Below are 23,780 nucleotides of genomic sequence, written 5' to 3' on the forward strand. Positions count from 1 at the left end.
ATATATATATATATAGTTGAAATCAGAATTATTAACCCCCCTGAATTACTAGACCACTTGTTTTTTTTTTTTTATACCCACTTTCTGTTTAATGGAGAGAAGTTTTTTTTCAACATATTTCTAAACATAATAATTTTAGTAACTCATTTCTAATTATTGATTTATTTTATCTTTGCCATGATGACAGTAAATAATTTTTCACTTGATATTTTTCAAGACACTTTAGTACAGCTTAAATTGACAATTAAAGGCTTAACTAGGTTAATTAGGTTAACTAGGCAGGTTAAGGTAATTAGGCAAGTTATTGTATATCGATGGTTTGTTCGTTAGATTATCAAAGGAAAAATTTGCTTAAAGGGGCTAATCATTTTGTCCCTAAAATGGTGTTTAAAAAATTCAAAACTGCTTATATTCTAGCTGAAATAAAACAAATAAGAATTTTTCCAAAAGAAAAAATATTATCAGACATACTGTGAAAATTTCCTTGCTCTGTTAAACATCGTTTGGAAAATATTTTAAAAAGAAGAAAAAAATTTGAAGAGGGCTAATAATTCTAACTTCAACTGTGTGTGTGTGTGTGTGTGTGTGTGTGTGTGTGTGTGTGTGTGTGTGTGTGTATATATATGTATATATATATATATATATATATATATATATATATATATATTGTATATATTGTAGCGAGCATACCAATGCCACGTCGCCCTGGAACAGGATTCACCCCAGCTGGCACCTAATCAGCACCGGATCGGTCACAGCTGGAGCTCATCATCCAGAGAGGCATAAAAGCCAGCCACCCACAGGAAGAAGACGAGCTTCATTCTCAGATGACTCCCTGCGCTGACGTTTGTGTCTCTCTGTCTCTCCCACAACGGACTCCAGCTCGTGACGATCCAGCACCTGACTTCTCACTATCCTTCACCTTCTCCCCGGAGCACCAGAGCACCATTACCAAGAAGAGCATCGTATTTCACCCCTTTTCACTTTGTAAATAAAGCACCCTCCAGGGACTTGTTTGTAACTAAACGCGACTGTGTATGTGTTTTCCCTCTGCCTCGCTACAACTGGTGGAGAATGCAGGCATTGCAGAGGGAAAAATTCAGAAGAAACACTTACCAGTAAGGAGAAATAACCGCGGAATTTTTCTTTGTGTTACAGACAGGCATCCGCTCTCTCTCTACCACTCACGCTCTCTTGCTCGGCTGTCATCATCCCCTGAGCCATGTCGCTGGAAGAAGTGGTACGCCATCTAGCGGAAATTTCCAGCAAGCAACAAGTGATAACAGAGCAGCTCACCGCCAGACAAGACAGGATGGAATAGCAGCTCCGCCAGGTGGCCAGACATAGCCAGTTCCCTGAAGTGAGTGCCCATCATCAAATCACTAAACTCAGCGACCTGGATGATATCGACGCCTATTTACACACATTCGAAGAGATTGCCGAAAGAGAACGCTGGCCGAAGGAAAGTTGGGCAAGGATGTTGGCGCCATTCCTCACTGGAGAAGCTCAACAAGCTTATTTTGCACTTGAGACACCTAAAAATGAAGATTACAAAGCGTTGAAGAAGGAGATACTAGCCAGAATGGGGCTCTCCGCAATCAGCGCAGCGCAGCAATTCTCACAATGGTCATATGATGAGAAGCAGCCGGTACGTACCCAAGCAGCTCAACTTTCTCGTTTGGGGAGATTATGGCTGTTAGGAGGAGATCCTTCGGCGGTCCAGGTCGCTGAGAAAGTGGTGATAGAAAAGATGATGCGGGCTTTACCGAGACGACTACGTACCCTTACCAGCATGAGAAATCCTGAATCGCTGGCCACCCTGGTGGAGGCGGTGGAGCTCCACGGTGGAGCTGGCGGTGGAGCTCACGTTGCCAGGGAGATGGGGGAGAGAGCGGCTCTGCCAACCCGGATAGTGAACGTACCATGGCGACCGGTGGAGGGCACAGCACGACCAGGCAGCAGACCTGCGGTCCCCAGCCCAGTGGACGAGCCGATGCCCACAGAGCCGACGTCACACTCGACCCCGGCCTGGACAGCGGGTTGCGTGGTCCACCGTAACATCCCTCCCGAAGCTCCCACCCGAAAAATCTATCTAGACGGGAAAACACAAACAGCCACATTAGATACATTAGAAAGCGCCATCACTCTGGTTCACCCAAAAACCTTAAAATGTCATCATGAAGGAAAAGGTCGAATCCTGATTACATGTGTGCACGGTGATACCCGCCACGTACCCGCACAGAGAGTGACCATCGCGGCTAAACCGGGCAGCTGGCGCGTTGAGATCGGACTGGTTCCGGACCTTCCTGTGCCCCTCCTCCTGGGCAGAGACTGGCCGGGGTTCGACGAACTCCTCACCCACCATCAAGCTCTATCCTAAAAGGAAGAACAAGGGACGGGCTCAGCGGGACCGCCAACCAGCATTGATGGCCACCGAGAGCGACAGAGGGGGTGAGTCATCATCTGCTAACTTATATTTTGATCTGTTTCAACAGATAACCGCAGGAGGCAACTTCGGTAGAGCACAACGGGAAGACGAAACGCTTAAACACTGCTGGCCACAAGTGAGAGTTATTGACAGTAATGAACGGCTTCCCAGCCCTCACCCCCTCCCACATTTTATTGTACAAAATGGTCTGCTGTACTGTGTCACAGAGAGGCGGGGGGAAAGAAGACACTATTGGTTGTCCCAAGGACCAACAGGGAGACGATCCTAGAGCTGGCACATACCCACCCGATGGCTGGACATCTGGGAGCTGCCAACACAGTGAAGAGAATCCGTGATCGTTTCCACTGGCCCGGTCTGGATGGAGACGTGAAGAGGTATTGTCAGGCATGCCCTCTATTACCCCTACCCATCATTAGCCGCATTTCCACTATCAGGCCAGTGCGAGCCAGGGCTTATATCGGGCCAGGCCGGGCCAATCGCCCGGGAGGTTGAGCAGTGAGGCCGAAATCATGTTTCCACTGTGGGGCTAGTAGCTCGCAGCGCGTCACGCAAACCCCGCCCTCAGAACATCCCCCGAATCGAACCTCACTCAAACCGCCCACTTCAGCGAGAATCATGCAGATAAAGCACACCATCACATCATCACGAAAACTATTAAAATTAGGACAACCAAAACAAACAAATGACACGTTCCTGTACAGCAGTACAACGCATGTCTATACGCACATGCCTGTGTGTTTTCATTCATCATATTAATTTACTCGCCGACCGACAATTGGCATCGAAATCCAGTGGTCTTGCCACCAACGGAGGGACCCAGCGCAGGGAGCGCACACATCCATAATATAACACCACATATATAAAATTCTCCGTTAATAACTCGATATAAAATGTATTTTATAACATCCTCTAGACAGAATCTGTCCAACATTCATCCCAAATGCTCCGGAGAGAACTGAAACATGATTTTTTCCCCTATAGGCTTTATGACACTTAATAGATGATTCCCTTTATTTAAAGATGTTGCTTATTATATCTTAAGTAAAGGAAAGTGTTCAGTGTTTCAGCACATAGCAGCACGTAATAAAATATAGCCTATATTTCGTTGCGCTCAGCAGCTATGCACTAATAAAGCTCTTTATGTATTTAAAATTTCCTTTTTTACGTTATATAAAAACATACACACTTGTTTGAGGACACAGAACACATTTTGAACTTGCAGTTTTCCCCGTCAAAAAAGTGCTGCGCAGCTGGAAGACAGAAAAAAAGGTCGCCTATTTCTGCTTTCACTCACCCCGAAAATGCTCTGTTTGCATGATTTGATTGATTTCATCGTATCCAAATACTTTAAAAATAATATTTAAAACATTTTCCGGTGTTTATTTATTTATTTCAGAAAATATCTAAAATATTTTTTTCAAAGAGGCATTTGAAAAATGAAAGTTTAATATAAATTTGTTTGATATAGTACCTAATTGTTATAGCTATAGCTTTTGTTAGTTTTATATTGGTTTATTTATTTAATGTGATTTTATTATAGGCCTATCTAATATTTGTAATTCTTTAAATTATTTCAATATAGCTTTGGCTATTTTATCTAGATATGACACTATTGTTTTGAGCCTACAAAAGTGGACATTAAATTTGTAAAGTTTAATGTCTTTCTGTTGTATTCATATAGTGTATTATCTCCAGAATATATTAAAACAATAAAAATAAAAGAAAAAAGCCGCTCGCGGCATCAACAGAGCTGTGAAGGGAGCGCTCTTTTCCTCGGTCTCACACACACACACAGGCATCTAAACGTGCAAAAACACACTTATTAAACTTGACAAAACCTCTTGAAAACCTTTACTGTCTGCTGTGTCTTTAATATGGTGTAAAGATTATTATGCGTTATTGAAACATCAAAGATGCAGCAAAGAAAGATCATTTTATGCAACAGCCTTACATTTAAAAGAGAAACATAAGGGCGATCATATGAAAAAAGACCCCAGCCTATAATTTGTTCCAGATGTTTTCTTTCTCTTATTTATTTATTTATGTGTTTGGCGCATGTACTCGTGTGCGATCGGAAAACTGTGCCCGCCTCTCCTTTCACTCCGCCCCGAAGCCCCGGCTGGCCCTCTTTGGCCCAAGGTATTCGGCGGGCCGAAAAAGGCCGGCCGCTGGCCCCAAGAAAGCCCCGCTTTGGCCCGATTAGGCCCCGGAAGTGACAGTGGAAACGCCACTGGCCTTGGCTCGCCCTGGTTTGCTCGCTTTAGGCGCGATAGTGGAAACGTGGCTACTGATGTGCCCTTCACCCGCATTGGTATGGACTTGATAGGGCCTTTGCCGAAGTCGGCCTGGGGACTTAAACACATCCTTGTCATCCTCGATTATGCCACCAGATACCCTGAAGCGATTCCCCTGAGGAAAGCCACATCATCGGCGATCGCAAAGGAGCTGTTTCTGCTATGCAGTCGAGTGGGAATTCCAGCAGAGATACAGACCGACCAGGGCACCCCCTTCATGTCCCGGTTGATGGCAGACCTCTGCCACCTCCTCCAAGGTAAAGCAAATAAAGACATCAGTGTACCATCCACAGACTGACGGCCTTGTAGAGAGGTTCAACAAGACGCTGAAGCAGATGCTCTGCCGGGTGGTGGCAGAGGACGGGCGCGACTGGGACCTCATGATCCCGTACGTGTTATTTGGAATCAGGGAAGTCCCCCAGGCCTCTACAGGCTTCACCCCCTTTGAACTCCTGTTTGGCCGCCAACCCCGCGAGCTTTGTGGCTCGTCAGGCCTGGGAGCAAGAGCCAGCCCCCCAACGGTCGGTGATTGAACACGTACGGGACATGAGAGAACGCATCGAGAAAGTCATGCCCATCGTCAAACAACACCTGACCGAAGCCTAGCGCGCCCAACAGAAATTATATAATCGGCCCGCCCAAGCCAGAGAGTTCCACCCAGGGGACAAGATGATGATCCTAATTCCCACCACAACGTCGAAGTTCCTCGCAACCTGGAAGGGACCATACACGGTGGTAGAAAGGGTAGGGCCGGTAAACTATCGAATCCGTCAGCCGGGACGAAGACGGGAAGAACAGCTATACCACATCAATTTAATGAAGAAGTGGGTTGCAGCTCCAGGCCATCTAGTTGCCTTTTCAGAAGAAAGTTCTCCCGTCGTCCACATAGGTGAGCAACTCTCACCAAATCAGAAGGCGGAGCTGCAAGCCTTGGTTGGTCAGTTCAAGGATGTGTTCTCAGAGAAACCGGGCCGAACCACCATCATCCAGCATTACATCATCACTCCACCTGGCACCATCGTCCGGCAGAGGCCTTATCGAGTACCAGAGGCTCGCCGGCTTGCTATCAACGAGGATCCAAAAGATGAGACAGTTAGGAATCATCGAGCCATCCCGTAGCCCGTGGTCCAGCCCAGTAGTGATGGTTCCCAAACCTGATGGCACCCTCCGTTTCTGCAACGACTTCAGGAAACTTAATAAGATCTTAATAAGTTTGACGGATACCCCATGCCTCGGGTAGACGAGCTGCTGGATAGGCTGGGTGGAGCCCGATTCATCTCCACCATCGATCTCACCAAAGGCTACTGGCAGTTACCACTGAGTGAACAGGCCAAGGAGAAAACCGCCTTCTCCACACCCGGTGGGCACTGGCAATACCGGGTTCTTCCCTTCGGGCTCCACGGGGCCCCAGCCACATTCCAACGAATGATGGACATCCTGCTGAGGCTCCACCAGCCATATGCAGCAGCGTATTTGGACGATCTAATCGTCCACTCCGAGTCATGGGAGGAACATCTATCCCGGTTACGGAGGGTGCTCTTAGATCTTCGTCGGGCTGGGCTCACAGCTAATCCCAAGAAATGCCCCCTTGGGCTAGCTGAAGCAAAATACCTCGGATTCCACATTGGAAGAGGTCTCATACAGCCACAACAGAACAAGATCAAAGCACTACAAGAAACTCCACAACCCACCACTAAGACCCAGGTACGTGCATTTCTGGGGTTAGCGGGCTACTATAGATGTTTTATACCTAACTTCTCATACATAGCCAGCCCACTGACAGACCTGACCAGAAAGGGGCAGCCGGAGAGGATAAGATGGCACAAGGCAGCAGAAGATGCGTTCCGAGCCCTGAAGACGGCCCTCACATCCTTACCGGTCCTGCACGCACCTGACTTTGGCTGCCCCTTCATCCTTCAAACGGATGCTTCCGACTCAGGCCTGGACGCGGTCCTCTCCCAGGTCCACGGTGATGAAGAACACACCGTCATGTACTTGAGTCGGAAGCTTACCCCCGCAGAGACCCGATACGCAACTGTGGAGAAGGAGGCCCTGGCGATCAAGTGGGCAATCCTGGAGCTTAAATACTACCTTCTGGGCAGGAAGTTCAGAGGCAAGGCGGGGGAGTGTAGCGAGCATACCAATGCCACGTTGCCCTGGAACAGGATTCACCCCAGCTGGCACCTAATCAGCACCGGATCGGTCACAGCTGGAGCTCATCATCCAGAGAGGCATAAAAGCCAGCCACCCACAGGAAGAAGACGAGCTTCATTCTCAGATGACTCCCTGCGCTAACGCTTGTGTCTCTCTGTCTCTCCCACAGCGGAATCCAGCTCGTGACGATCCAGCACCTGACTTCTCACTATCCTTCACCTTCTCCCCGGAGCAACAGAGCACCATTACCTAGAAGAGCACCGTATTTCACCCCTTTTCACTTTGTAAATAAAGCACCCTCCGGGGACTTGTTTGTAACCTAACGCAACTGTGTATGTGTTTTCCCTCTGCCTCGCTACAATATATATATATAGTTAACGTCAGAATTATTAGCTCCCCTGTTTATTTTTTTACATAAATTCTGTTTAACAGAAATATTTTAGAACACATTTCTAAATATAATAGTTTTAATAACTCATCTCTAATAACTGATTTAGTTTATCTTCGCCATGATGACAGTAAATCATATTTGACTAGATATTTTTAAGACACTTCTATTCAGCTTAAAGTGACATAAAATGTGTAACTGTGTTAATTAGGATAACTAGGCAGGTTAGTGTAATTAGGCAAGTTAATGTATAGTGATGGTTTGTTCTGTAGACTATCAAAAAAATAGCTTAAAATGGTTTTCTAAAAAAATTTAAAAACTGCATTTATTCTAGCCTAAAGAAAAAAAAGAAAAAAAAAGAAAAAAATATCATCAGACTTACTGTGAAAATCTCCTTATTTAATATTTAATAAGGTATATATTTAAATAAATATATATAAAAAAAAAAAATCAAAGGAAAGGACTTCAACTCACCAGCCATTAGGTACATCTTCTAGTACCGTATTGGACCAACTTTTGTGTTCAGAACTGTCTTAATCCTTCGTGGCATAGAATAGATTCAAGGTAGCGGATAGGCTTGCCACGATAGATGGTGTTGACGGTGTTACTGGATTTAAGACGCAACACCGGTGACATCACTTTTTCACCGTAATACCGTTCTCACATTTGTCTTGTTTTGTAAGTATTTATTTTTTTTAATTAAATGTTTATTTGAATTAAATGGGAAATATATTTCTAAATAATTTACTTAAGACGAGAGCATGCATTATAATTATAATCTGAACATAGCTACAATGCATCATTTATTCATTACGTGAGGAGAACGAGAGGAGTCGCATTTACCGGAAAGAGAATGGCGGACGATTTAGTGTCAAAACGCAATGCAAGAGCACCTGTTTGGCAATATTTTGGGTTCAAACCAAATGCAAAAAGAGAACCTGAAAACGTCAGTGAGGCAATCTGCAAACTTTGCCGGACAAAGGTGGCAGCATCTGGAGGAAACACAACTAATTTATACACGCACCTTCAAGCGCGCCACAAGAATGAGGCTGCTAAAATGGGCAATGCAGTAAAAAATCGACCGCAGAAGCTAGACGAACAGGTGCAGCTATCAATTAGTGATGCATTTAAGCAATGCACAAAATATAAGAGGGACAGTGTGAGGTGGAACAAATGCACTGATGGAGTGACCAAGTATGTCTGCAAAGATATGGTGTCTTTTAACACGGTTGAAAAACAGTCTTTCAAAGACCTCGTAACCACACTCGACACACTCGGTGAGCTGCAACAGGCAATTTCCAGCACAGTTAAGTATTTTTCACTTACAACAGATATGTGTTCGAGTACAAAAATGACACCTTACATGTCGCTAACTTTCCATTTCATTGACGTGGAATGGACGCTGGTGTCAAAATGCCTCCTAACAAGTTTTTTGCCAAAGGACCACACTGCTGCTAACTTGGCCGATGCTTTGGATGAGGCTCTGCATGACTGGGGATTAAAAGAGGATAATTTGTCTTGTGTCACGACTGACAGTGGAAGCAACATTAAAGCGGCTGTTCGTAAGTTAGGCTAGCCCTGGTTAAGCTGCTTTGGGCATAACCTGAACCTAGCTGTGTCCAACACTATTAAGAAGACGGAGAAAGCAGTTGTAAAAAGAAACATCCTATTATGCAGCAGCAAGGTAGGACACTTAAAAAAAAAATATATTGAGTTTAAAGATGATCGCCTTGCGAAATTAACAGTGATATAAATGAAATAGGAATACAGTGCGTGATTAAGTGCATTTGTCACGGAACAACCTCTCACATGCGCTGCAGGTAGGCTGAATGATAATCTTAAAAATATTTAATATAGCCCATACTGCTATATGCTCATGCGAAATTAAAACATATTGTAGGCCCATTTTAAAAGCTTTGACTTGTAGCACATGGCCCCAAAAATGAAACCCAAGTTATTAACAAGCTAAATAAATAAATAAAATGATGGGTAGGCCTAATAGTCTAATGGTTTATGGTGGTGTTTTTACAAATGACAATATCATGAAAAAAAACCCACTTATAATAGCCTATATTTATTTTTACCTTTAATTTTTTTAAAGTATTTTTCTGGCTACACTTGAAATGTAACCAAGTAACACAGTTAGCTACTACTTTTTTAAAATGACATTAGATTGTAACATTTAACTTTTTCCTAACACTGATAGATGGTTAGTTAGGTAAGAGGCAATACGTGAAGCATGATTACTGCAGGTTAAGCTGACTATATTTTTTAGCGGTTAAAGTCTATCCTTGGGTTAGCTTGGATGTGTGGTCATAGTTTGATATCTTTACCTAAAACTTTAAACATTTATCTTATTCAAAATAAAACGGAAAGAAATAAGGAGAATAAGTCATTTAAACCACTCATTTGGCACTGAAGCCATCCGTTGCGTTTATGTAAATCATCTCAGTTATGAAATCCTAGCGCTGGGCCTGAAATAAAATATTATAAAACATATTGTAAATAAAATAAAGTTTCCCTCTTGAGGACTGTGCAACTAGCTGGGGCTCTAAGCAAAAAATAATTGATAGGATGCTAGAGCAAAAGACGGCCATCAATCGAGTGCTTGCTGAAGATTGTAAAGTCAACGTGAGCATCTCATGGCAGGACAAGGATGTGTTGCAATCGCTGAACAAAGCGTTAAAGCCAGTAAGTTAGTTTACCGATATTATGTCTAGAGAGAATTACGAAACCGCGTCATCTCTTCTCCGTGCTGCTTCTCATCAAAGAGGACACGTTGGCCCCATCAGATGATGACAGCCAACTGACAGCTAACCTTAAAGCCGGCATCGTGTCTATTTTAGACGAGAAATATGAAGCTCTGCCAGAAGCAAGCCAGCAGCTTATGCGCAAGACAACTTTCCTGGACCCACGCTACAAAGGTGACTACGACCCGAATGTTGAAGAGATCAAGAAGATGATAGAGGAATCAGCGGTCATCGTCGGTAGGAAAGCGCAGTCAGTGCACTCCATGAGAGAAGAGGGAGAACAAATTGAGGAGGAAGCCGACATCGTGGTTGACCCACAGCCCAAAAGAAAAAAAAATGTTGGCCAGTTTGTTAAAAAGAAAAGCAGACACTGTGACAGCAAAATTGACTATTACAGAAATGGTGGTGTCAGAAATCTCCACCTATGCTCAGGAATCCCCCATTCACGCAGAGCAGGATCCTCTGGCCTGGTGGAAAGTCAACCAAAGTAGGTTCCCCCTTTTGGCAATGGTAACTAAAAAGTATCTTTGCATGTGCGCAACAAGCTGCGCATCCGAGAGAGTGTTTAGCACGCTGGGGAACATAGTTAGCCCCACAAGATCCCATCTTAAGCCAGAGATGGTCAACATGTTGGGTTTCCTGGCAAAGAACATGTAGATTGCACTGTTAATAATAATTAATGCCAATTTACAGTGTTTTTGTTTATTTATTTAAGGACTGCTGACTTGTCTTTTTTGTAGCCTAATTTAATTTTGGAAGTTTTTCTTTTATATTTATTTATTGTTAATTCATTTAATCTTATTTAAACTTTGTGCAATTTATTTATTTATCTTTCTATTTTATTTTCTTATTAGTTTTAAAAACATTCTAACAGAGGCTACGTAATAAATGTTCTATGGTTGTTATTTGATGGTTCCAACTTCCACAGTTTTTTCTTTATGTTAATAAAAATTTGTTGTTTAAAAAGTGTTTTTTTTTTCTTTGTAGTTGTCCATTCAAACTATTGACACCGATTCCCGCGAAACTGAAAGTGAAAGTATTGTACGCATGCATTTAAATTTAAAAGCAGAAAAAAAGACGTAAAAAGGAAACCCCCACCCCCACGGTGATACCGGTATTACCAGTGTTGTCACATGACGATTAATCCGTGGGGAAATTTCCTCATCGTCACAACCCCAGTAGCGGAAATATTCCTCAAAGATTGTGGTCCATATTGACATGAGAGCATCACACCGTTGCTGCAAACGTGTTGGCTGCACATCCATAATGCAAATCTCCTGTTCCACCATATCCCAAAGGTGCTCTATTGGATTGACATCTGGTGACTATGGAGGCTATTTGTTTCTATGGAGACTATAAAATGGCTACACTGTGGTCATAAAGGAATGAACATGGTCAGCAACAATACCCTGGTAGGCTGTGGAGTTGAGACGATTCTCAATTGGTACTAATGGGCCTAAAATGTGCCAAGAAAATATCCCTCACACCATTACACCACTACCAGCAGCCTGAACCGTTGATACAAGGCGGGATGGATCCACGCTTTCATGTTGTTGAAGCCAAATTCTGACCCTACCATCCGAATGTCGCAACAGATATTGAGACTCATTGGACCTGGCAATATTTTTCCAATCTTCTATTGTCCAATTGTGGTAAGAATGCCTGAATTGTAACCTCAGTTTCCTGTTCTTAGCTGACCTTTCTATTAGCTTGAACCAGTCTTTGCGCTCACAGAACTGCTGCTCACTGGATATTTTCTCTTTTTCAGACCATTCTCTGTAAACCCAAGAAATGGTTGTGCATGAAAATCCCAGTAGATCAGCAGTTTCTGAAATACTCAGACCAGCCCATCTGACACCAACAACCATGCCACATTAAAAGTCACTTAAATCAGGGATTCTGAACTGGTGGGCCGCAGCCCACTAGTGGGCCTCAACGATCCTGCAGGTGGGCCGCGAGATACCTTAAAATTAACTCTTAATATTACGGGTGTCACGAGATTTCACGAGACTAAATCGCGACGAAATCTCTCGTCAAGGTAAAAAGTTGTCTTTTGAGTTGAGATGGTAGCATGATGGAGCGTGAGGGGGAAATCAGCATTGAAGTTTGGAAGCAGGATTGAATTTGAACTGCAAATCAAGTGCTTTGCATACACCTGGTAAGGCTGGCCTCTGTGATGCACATGTCACTCGGTTGGGCGGGCAGGTGTGACGAATCTATTTTTTTTCTCACCGGAGTGAGATGTGCAGAAAGCCGCATTATTGAAGTGCAGTACAGTAAACACCTCATTCAAACTATTACCATCGTGTAGGACTTCCAGCTGCATTTTGCGACAGCACAGTCCACACAGCTGTTTGACACTACATTCTCGGCACCTACACACATATTTAAGCGCGCACACACAACACACGCACCTTCATCATTACCAAACACGTTTATGTTTCTTTTCATGGTTCAAGTGACCAAATTCTACACAAGGACTAAAAAACGCTTTTATATTGTCATGTACCACAAGTATTTAAGCATGTTCACGAGATAGAAAGAGCGCAGTATTCACCACGCAACCAATATTAAAAAAATACTGTTGGATGCATCACGTGCATAGATCACGCTATGGGCATTGCATTAAGATGCCTACTGGTTTAAAAAGGCCTAGATAAAAAAGAATATGGCCAAATGAGAGCGCTTGTCATAATTTATAGGAAAACATCTTGTCAAAAAGAAAATTAAAAAATGAAACCATGCGAACAGAATAAACACAGGAATAGAGAAAAGAGCGCTCTTTTATTATCTGCTGTCAGTCAGCGCCTGCTCTTTTTTTTCTGGTCATTGCGCCTTTTGCCGTGTGCTTTGTAAATGCAGAAAATCGGATCCAAGTCACCTTTAAAATATAATAAATGTAAGCAGGTCATCAAAAAAATTAGATACTGTCAAAAAATTCGAATTGACCATCAATATCTGCAATGTAAATATTCTGAAATTCTATAGGGCAAACGCCAGTCAATAGAGTTTGCTATTTTCCATTTATATATTAACAAATATTTTGCAGTGTTTGGATGTTCATTGCATAGAATTCAATATAAACTAGTATGGGAATAATTATGGAAATTGCATCCTTAAAAAATGGAAGTTCAATACAGGAAAAATAAAAACACTTAAATTGTTTTGCATTTTGTGATTTAAAAAACATTTTTTATATAAAAAGCTATTTTCAATTGATATATTAGCAAAATATTTGAAGACTATTCCATTCATATGTTTCATCATTAAGGATTTCTTTAAAATAGTGTAAAAATCCCGTCTTTTTCTCGTGCACCCAATCTTGTGTCTGGTTTCGTCTCAGTAGGTGTCTCGTCACACCCCTACTTAATTTTTTATTATAATTTTTGGATTTTGTTATATATATATATATATATATATATATATATATATATATATATATATATATATATATATATAGTATGATATATATAGTATTATATTTGTTAATAAATAAAGGTTTAAAGGAACATTTCATACAAACATTTTAGAAAAATGTCATACCTTATTATGTCATACCTGTCAACCCTCCCGTTTTTCCTGGGATTCTCCCGTATTTTAAAGTTCAATCCTGTTATCACCCCGTAAAGGTTTTTCCTGCATTTCTCTCTTATTTTTAGTCTTTCTCTGAAGGGTGGCATATAAACATTAAAGAGTCGAGCCTCCCTATACACAACCCATACCGCCGAACCACCAGGGGCCACCCCTCGCTCTTAAATGTGAGTCTGTTCTGTGTTTTCGGTTTGTTTAGGCATGAAAACACTTTGAAATAAATATCACAATGACTGAATTCTCTCTCCTTTACACTACAGCTGCCGTCTCGCCTTCATATGCAATCCTCAAAATGCATGACTGTCAGCTGATGCGCTCCATAGCGATAAACAGATGCTGTTTCCCAAACGCATGCTGTACACGCGATTTGAAGCTGATTGAAGGGTCGAGGTTTACAGTAGGTGCATGTTTAAACAGACATATACACATAATTATTTAAAGTAATATCTAAAGATGTCGATCTTGGTGGGTTTTTATTTTTCAAACACAACTAATTTTGTCCCAAATGAGCATAAAAAGTTAGGAAAGCAATCGAATGCTTGCATTATAACGTTAGATCTGTGCATTTTTAAAATGATATCTCTGTTATTAAATGTAATCCAACAGAAAAAAAAAATCTGAATAAATAAGAGATTCATTTGTTGCTCTGGCTTGGGAGATTTGGTTTGGGAGATTTGATAACTTGATTCTATTTCATTATAACAGCTATTAATTTAATTATTATTTAATTATTTAAATTAATTTCAATTTATTGGTCTCGGGTCGGGGCAATCCCTTATGATGGTGGGCATATCCCTTATTTTTAAATCCCAACGTTGACAGGTATGTATTAGCTACACCTGTCCAACTACTCATTGTGTGCTGCAGTTTATCTCTTTAACACAACAGAAACACAACAGCCTACAGTTTGCCACAGAAGTGAACATATAGGAAAATCCTTTTCTTCAGAATAGTAGTCCTTAACAAAACTACTCAATTATTGCACTTGACAGGCTGTTTTACTTGTCCACAGGTTCTTGTACAGGTAAACATGTGATGTAATGGAAACGTAACTAAATGGTTTGTAACTAACCCAGTCTCAAGAGAGGGTCCATCATTTTTTTCATTGTTCTCAGTTGAAGTCAGTCTCTGTGGTGTTTTGGATGGGTTCAGGTATTTAGATATGTTCTAAATGTATATTCGTTTTTGCTGGGAGATTGTGCTTTATTTTGTTAAAGTTGGGCTTACCTGATAATGTGTTATACCCCATGCGGCTTGGAGGATGGAAAAGGACATGTTTTTAACTTTTAAATTCCTCTCAGACATTAGTTGCTATGAATCAAAACAGTCTATGGACATAGCAAAAAGTGGTTCACTTTATTTACAATAAGAAAAAAGAAGAAAGAAAAATAATAATGTTCAATCATTCATTCATTTTCTTGTTGGCTTAGTCCCTTTATTAATCCGGGGTCACCACAGCGGAATGAACCGCCAACTTATCCAGCAAGTCTTTACACAGCTGATGCCCTTCCAGTCGCAACCCATCTCTGGGAAACATCCACACACACATTACAGACAATTTAGCCTACCCAATTCACCTGTACCGCATTTCTTTGGGGGAAACCAGAGCACCCAGAAGAAACCCACGCGAACATGCAAATTCCACACAGAAACGTCAACTGAGCCGAGGCTCGAACCAGCGACCTTTTTGCTGTGAGGCGACAGCACTACCTACTGCGCCACTGCTTCGCCCTAATGTTCAATCAGCACAGTATATTTACAAATGTGTGCAATAAATGCTAAACAAAATTGAACAAGCTAATTAAAAGAAACATTTAAGAGGGAGGAAAAATAAGTGGTGCCAAATCAAAGAAAAAAAAAAAAAATTAAACACACATCAACTAAACCGTTTCCACCTCTGAATAAATGAAGAGAAGAAAAAAAGGTAACAAACACAGAGAGTGGCACATGCTTTTTATCTAATGTATTAACAGCGAATCATCTACATGGCACTGAGCATAAGCATGCCTGAGTGTGATACTAAAGACCTGTCACTTTTAAGGGCTGTATCATATGGATTTATGAATCATTGTTACTTTTCAATGAACACAAACTGTCAAACATAATCAAAGGTGCAAACCCTTCGCTGCACATCAGCTGCCACCTTCAGGAAACCTCCTAATATGTGCAGCACAATGAATTTATGAAAGGTGGTGGATCTTCTCAGCAAAATACTTTCCTGTGTGTCACCACATCACAAACGACTTAAAGTAATAGAAAACAATCTAATTAAAGTTATCTTTACTGTACTGAGCAAGAGTACTTCTCTTTCTGTTAAACTGAGCAGTTGCATGATCGAGGACGTAAACATGCTTAGGCTCGGTATGTAAAATACAGTGTGAGTGCAGCCGAGGTGGAGTACTACCCTAAGATGTAAGTAATGTGACATGCTTTCACTTTCCTCTTAATAGACTTAAGAAGTTTATTTAGGACTTTCCATATACATATACAACTCAAAAATATGCAACTCAAAACAATGAAGCAAACCACAGAAAGCAGCTTATGCACAAGAATCAAACAAAGGCAGAGAGCGGTGACAAGAGATGAAGGATTTCTCCCAGTCTGGTCGGAGTTGTCACTGGAGTACTTAAATGACACCCATCCATTCCCCATGGTTCCACCTTTGAAAACTCAAAACACCTTGATTTTTAAAAGAATAGCAGACAGTAAATAATCGCACAAAGAGGAGAAGGAAACAGCAAAGAACACCCCACCCCTTATAATTATACACTTAATAATAATGTTTGTGCATACAACAGAATGTGGATTTAATTATCCTCTAGAAAGTGCATCAGCAACAATGTTGTCGACTCCTTTTGAATCATGAGTCAAATCTCAATGTTGTAATTTTGAACCACTAAAACCCACCACATCAGCGTGTGTTTCTGCTTGTACATTGACACAAGAAAGGATTGTAATTCTGCTTGTACATTGACACAAAGACTGTTGCCTGTGTATACGATCACTGGATATATATACACCAATGTACACCTGTTGTAATGCCAACAACATCACCAAAGTTCATAGTTACAGTTGTTTATTAAACTTCCTACACTCTCAGAAATAAAGGTACGTGAGCTGGAACTGGGGTGGTATCTTTTTAAAAGGTACACATTTGTAGTTAAAGGGTCCATATTGGTACCCCAAAAGTAAATATTAGTACCTACAAATTTTAGGAGGAACACTTTTGTACTTTTTAGGTACTAATATGTACCCCTGATGTATTAATATGGAACTTTTAGGTACAAATTTGAACCTTTTGAAGGGGTACCAACTCAGTAGAAGAAACAAATTGGATCGTCAATGCCTTCCCCATCCTCCTACAACAACATAACCCCTGCCCCCACTGTGCTGACATCTACCTCTAATTAAAAAAATAGAAGAGTAAAGTTTGGAGCTAATATCATTGGTGAACTACAAAGTAACTGCATGATAATTTCAAAAGCAGCCTGTCTTTCCGCTGACTAAACAAATAAATGCAGATCAGTCAGGGAATTGGCAACAGAGAAAAAATGCCCTGTAATACCTGTAATACCCTGTCTTACCCAAGAACCTCCTTAACTTACACCCAGTACTGGGTGCTGGAAATTCTTGAATGGCAGCAACTTTTGCTTCAACAGGTAAAAATGAATCTTTCTAGCATTTAACCCAAGGAGTTTAAAGTGCTAAGTTCAAGGATAAAGAATCATTAGCAAGCTGCAGGAAAACTTTAGATAACACAGACAAGTGCAATGGCTAGGTTGAAGTATCTACTGCAGGTCATTCAGACATGCCTCACAATTAGATACATCTGCTAGCACCATGTTAACTTACCTTTGAAACGTTGCTGGAGCATTTCGCAGGCCAAAGGACATAACATTATATTGGATAAAGGCATTGGGTGTTATGGAAGCTGAAATGTCTGAAGCTCTTAGTGTCAATGATAATTGCCAAAAGCCTTTAAGCATATCCAGCTTCCTAACAAAGACAAAAGAGCCCACACTGTTAATTCAGTCTTCCTTCCTTGGAAGTGGAAATTAATCAGGTACAGTTACAGAATTAACGTTAAGACAATCTGTACAGAATCAAAAAGTTCCATCAGTTTTGGTACCAACACACATGGAGAACTCCAAGAATTACCATTTGAGCTGCATCTCAAATTGCTTACTTATGCACTATTCTACGCTGTTTTGTAGTATAAATAGTGTAAGCAATGCATTAACACTGAAAACTCTAAAAATAATAAGTGCACTTAATTACTTTAATTACTTGGATGATGCACTCATTCAGCCAGTAAAATAAAGTGTGTAATTATGGACACTTTACACACTCAAGGACCCCTGTTTTGCTCACGTAACAGAAGGGGCGGAGCTATCGGGCGCAAATGTTGGATAACTTTATTTTGGATGGTGAAAGCAAGATTCTCCAATGAGAGTGGTTATAGCGCCTTCTGATGTTGAATGCTGTTATACTCATGGCAGGTATTATTTTATAATTTGGTAATTTATTTCACTGATTTGGCGACCGTCAAACGTCATCAGGGAAACGGTTTGAATTTCCGCTTAGTAAAAAAAAAACATTAGTGTGTCATTTGGGACGACACTACATACATATACTATCCTGTGGAGTGTGTAAGTGCATAAGTACACAGTGCATGAATGCATAGTGTGTAGTGTACCATTTGAGACGCAGCTTTGGTCTTACAAAACCCTCATGCAACAAATAGTCTACTTCCTGCCTTATGGCAGTTTACTTAACAGTTTGAAATGATAACCAAATGATACGTTGCTTTATGGGCATTACTGGCATTGTGAACATCAATATTGTCATAAGGCACATTGTTTTGTTTAGGTACATCTCTAAGAACTTGAGGAAAACTCTGAATCCTCTGTCAATGACACAGCAAGCAGGAAGGTCAGTTAGGATCTCAGAATTAGTTAAATGGGTAAAAGGCATTGGGTCGACTTGCAATTTCACTTCATTAATCTATAGTTCAACATCCTTAAAAAAAGGTAACACAGTCTTGCAGTTTACCACAACCAAAGAAACTGCAAGCTCTGAGCTCATTTAATGAACAGAGAGATGGCGCTTCCTTTAATATAATGATGTTTGTACAACAAAATACAGGTGGTGTAAAACTGATAATATTAGAATGACCCTTGAATATTTGCACACAAAAAAATAGAGCTAGTAAAATTAAAGCACTTTCAGACTTATATTAAGGTTTTAATATTTAACTCAGCTACAGAAAGAAACTGCATCTATATTACTTGACTTTGTACAGTGATAGAAGCCGAAAGTAAAACTAAACAGTATATACAGCAGCTTCTCCACTATGGACATTCAACATGCTCCAGTCTCCAGCGCCTAGACTGCAGCTTTGCACAAGAAGTTTTCCAGAGTAAAAATGGTCATGCCCAACTGAGCCTGATTTCTCTACAGGCTTGTAGAGCTTGCCCATCGATGGATTTGCTCTTCAGTGCTTGGACACTGCAAACACAGTTTCAGCAGTGAAAATTAAACCACATTGAACTGAACTAAATTGACCTTCAACTCTGAAAACTGGACTAACAGTGTAATTTGATATGGTTTGTAAGTTGTTATGTATGTAAGCTGCTTTGACACAATCTTCATTGTAAAATAAAGATCAATTGAATTGAACTGAATATATGAGCAATATCACACTCGTAGCAGTGCGATATGGCTGTATATCAGCACTGGTGGGAGCCATGCACTGGCATAAAGGCCGCAGGTCGAGTGCCTTAGCATCCCAAAAGTGCTGATATACAGCCATTTCGCACTGCTACGAGTGTGATATTGCGTTTATACAACTGTTCAACTGTTCAAAATATATCTAAAATATATCTAAAATATCGTATATATCTAAAAAGAAAATCAAACATGGAGTCTAAAAACCCTTTTGTATTAGGAACTACTTTCTTCCGCCATTCATTCACATCTGCAGCTGATGTCAAAACAGCAGAAACCAGGGAGTTCGGGGGTGAGGTCTCTGAATAACACTGTTGAGAACCAGGATAGGAAAGTAACCGTATTAAAATAGGCACTGTCCTTATAAATAAACTGCATAGTTGCAATCTATACAGAAGAGAGAGATTGACTTAGAATATCACTTACCAGTTTAATAATGATTTGATCAGCAGTAGTTAGAAAGCATGCTGTTTTAATCTTCTAAGCAAGGGCTTATTATGCGGTCCTGGTGCTATCTTGTGGATAGACAACATCAACCGTCTTTGTCTAATGGACAACGATGCGCTTGTAAAAATGGGTTTTAACCACAGCGGATTGAACTGTAGTTCTGCCGAGCGACTAAAAAGTTATCAGTGATGATGGCAAAAAACTGATCATTCTAGTCCAACCATTCTTCTGCAATCTCATACCAAAAACGGAAATAAGAGCAGTATTAATAGCTATAAATGTGGGAGAGCGTTTATATTATGTGATTGTATTGTATTGCAACAAGGAACAATTAAATGTTGATGTTAAATCAAAAGTAATTCACAAATACTTGAAGATGAGATGATTTAATGACAATAATTCTCTGGTTACAACTAAATTAATTACAAAATAACTGTATAAAATGATAAAATATGAAATGATAAAATATATGACATAAATTATACCCAGCTTAAATGTAAAATTAAAGTTACCAGAGGTAGAAGGAGAGACACAGAGGGAGGGAGAGTCAGTATGCACCTTCTTGAGTCAAAAAGACATGTTTTTCCATATAAACAAATGCATATGATAATTAAGCCTCTCATACACTGTCTTTCAGAAATTATAAATATTTTGAAATAGGCACTATCCTTATAAATAAACTGCATAGTTGCAATTTAAACAACTACATTCTCGACTAAAAAAAACTCAAAAGTACATTATGTTGTCCAATAGCTGCAATATTTGTCAAGTAGGGCTGTAACGATACACGATATAAAATCGAAATCGTGACACTCAGATCTACGATCCTGTGTCGCGGTGTGATAAGGGAGAATCGCGACACACCCCGTGATACCTTTCCAATAACGTCACGCATGCCTGCAAAAGTTGAGCTAATTAACACTTTTTTTCGTTTGACATTACAAGCACTGCTCCGTTTAAGCCCTCGCAATATTTAGCCAGGAGAGCTCGCACGGAGCTCTTAGTAAGGGACCGTCTGAATGGGATATCAAAAACAAAACCAACTTAACCCCGCATGACAACCGATAACACCAGAAACATTACCAATGCTGTCAAAGCGGCCGGATTTTCAGCGCATATACGATGATTTGCTCACACTGTTAATGTGGCTGCGCAGAGAGGGATGGGCGTTCACCAGATGTCAGGTAACAGCGCAAACTTTTCTGTAACCGTGCTGTGCGCTTTCTGTTTGAACCTTTGAGAGTGCTGACTGACAGGTGCGATGCGTGAGGTCAGAAAACACGACAAAGCTTTCAGTTAAGATGAACACAGTTGCTATAGTTATACTTTATTTAGAGATAAAGGTATATGGCTCTGCATATAATCACTCTATCCTGCTGGAGTTTATAGCCGTTTCGCTTTACTTCAGGACGCATTAACGCCGCTCTGAAGGTCTAATCGCTGTTTTAAGTTATCCAGAGCTGTATGAATATACAAATCTTGAATATCACAATAGTATTAAATATTACAATTGTAGCAACACAGACAGCAACACTTTTGCACAATCGATACCCAGCTGATTCAGTTGTTTCATAAGAGGACCGCGCCTCTTCTTTTTTCCTTGTCAACATAAAGGCAGTGAGGTGCGCCTCGTTTTCGGCCCCTTGTTTAACTGCAAGGCATACTTAATTTGCGGGACCATAACGTGTAACCCGTGCCTACAGACACATTTGCCAAAGAAGCAAAATGGAAGAAGAATATTGCTGTTTGATACAGACCTGTTGATGCTTAACCAGCGCTTATGTTGACCTGGATCTGCGTAATAAACGCAACAAATAGGCTTTACTTTTTATTTTACAGCTTATAAAGCATGTACGCAGATTAATGCAATATCATATTTAAACAACAAAACTGTTTACAGAAAGTCTGAGCGCATTGTTGCTGTCTTTTCATCACGCAGCACGCGCACTTGAACCGCGAGGGAGAGAGAGGATAGCATAGGTTATATCAGGACATAATCTTTAAAATAATGATTTCTATTAAAATGTAAATGTTTTTGTTATTATAATAATAACAGCGGGGCATTAAATAAATGCATATTTTCCGTGAAGCGGGCAATTTGAGGAAGTCTGCGATTTTTATTTGACGGAAGAAAAAAGCATATGATTGGAAAAAAAGCCTATGCCGGTTATTAAAAAGAATGAGTCAGTATTTTCGTTTTGTAATATAAATTAATTATTTAAGTGAAAATAATTTAGGGCAGTTCTATTTATTTTATTCATTTTATTTAGATTATTCTGCTCTTCTGTGTTAAACACTGCAGGTGCGTGAAGATGCTCTGTTGTTCTGTTCCGCTATTGATATTCTAACATTTAAAAATAAATCAGTATTTTAAAATGCAATATTTAAAGTGTCAGACACAAAATAGACATGTCAATTTGTTTAATATAAAATTAATAGTAATCTGACTAGTTAACCGGTAATAACCGATTGATGAGCGGCGGTTGTTGGTTAGCAAAATTAACGAAATGAGCATCCCTAGTAGCTATTTAATTTACTTTTTCTATGTAAGAGAACTTGATTGAAAAAGAATTTTCAACATGCTTGAACCATCTACACAATGGAGTGTAGTTCTGTTTGGTTTTTCAACAGTATTTTGTTACAAAGAAAACAGAAGTGATATAGCTTTGGCTATTTATTTATTTTATATATGGCTATTTATATTGTTAATAATTTGCATAGTTAATATTGTTCTTTGATGTTTAGTTTATAAAGATTTTTCAAATGTTATTTAATAAAAAATAGTTTTAAAAATAATTTTTTTCCCACCCCACACGAAAAAAATAATAATAAAAAAATCGTGATACGAACCGAATCGTGGGTCAAAAATCGTGATACAAACCGAATTGTGGGTTTGGTGTATCGTTACAGCCCTATTGTCAAGCTGTAAAGTCAAACTGCTGTATGTGGGCAGAAGTAATACAGAAGAGTGAGGAGGCTGTACAAATGCTGTTTTTGCATAATATTGCACAGTTAACAGCCAATCAGATTAAAGAACCAGACAGAATTGTTGTATATATATATATATATATATATATATATATATATATATATATATATATATATATATTAAGGGTGGAGCCGAACCCGAATACGGTATTCGGAAAGGCACGAATAGCGTGTTTTTACGAATACTTATTTCGAACAAATACTTGAAAAAATATTTGTATTCGGGAGCAAGAAAAACGTTATATCAAAAAGCAGCGTTTACTCATGAGACCACAGTGTATGCCCGCGTGAGTGAGTGAGTGAGAGAGAGAGAAAGAGAGAGAGAGAGACGCTCAGTCACAAGTCGGAGGGCGGGGCGGAGGTGTCTGGCACAAGCTTCTCCACAGCAACAGACAGAAGGCTCGGCTTAGCGAAAAAAATACTTCACTGCATCACTATTTTTGTTAAATAGATTTTTGTACCTTAATTGGGTTCCAAAGGCAGTTTATAAACTTGTAGCGTAGTTTGATCGGGATATTCCATTACGCTGCATTTTTGACGTCTGCAACCGGGTGCTCTGTTTACGCAACGTTAGCTCTGTTAGCGCGGTAATTTAGACAATAGACTGATGACAGAGTAACGTTAACGTTCGTTTATAAAGGTTAAAACGATCCCAGATAGCAAAATACACTCGGGACAGTTCCGGCTAGATTGTCGCCTGCCGGAGACTTACCCTTCGGCCCGACTTCGGCAGCCGGATTCGATTCAATTGATTCAGCCGAATCAATTGGGCCAGATGCGGCGGCTGTAAGCGAGCCGACGCTGCCGCATCCACGCCGGAATCGGCCCGAGGGTAATAAAGACACACATTAAGATTTAAACAAAAAATCTAAAAATTGCACACAAACACAGACGTTTTTAAAACAACCCTGTTTTCCCAATAGACTTGAATGAAAAATTTGTACAAGACACATCTTGAAACAGCAAAATTTTATATAAACCAATTTAAGATA

At 40.3% G+C, this 23,780-nt stretch overlaps 1 protein-coding gene across 2 annotated transcripts in view; it reads right to left on the reverse strand.

The window, feature by feature from the left end:
* Positions 1-23,780, reverse strand: part of si:ch211-153b23.7 — a 66,511-nt gene that overhangs the window by 20,574 nt on the left and 22,157 nt on the right. Inside the window, exon 5 of one of the 2 annotated variants that reach the window (XM_073922554.1) lies at positions 17,479-17,622. The exons of the other annotated variant lie outside the window; for it this stretch is intronic. Coding sequence (XP_073778655.1) covers positions 17,479-17,622 — 144 coding nt within the window. The remainder of the gene's footprint in view (positions 1-17,478; positions 17,623-23,780) is intronic. 2 annotated transcript variants of the gene reach the window in all.

This window comes from Danio rerio, chromosome 14, assembly GCF_049306965.1.
Source record: "Danio rerio strain Tuebingen ecotype United States chromosome 14, GRCz12tu, whole genome shotgun sequence".
NCBI classification, from domain to species: Eukaryota; Metazoa; Chordata; class Actinopteri; order Cypriniformes; family Danionidae; genus Danio; species Danio rerio.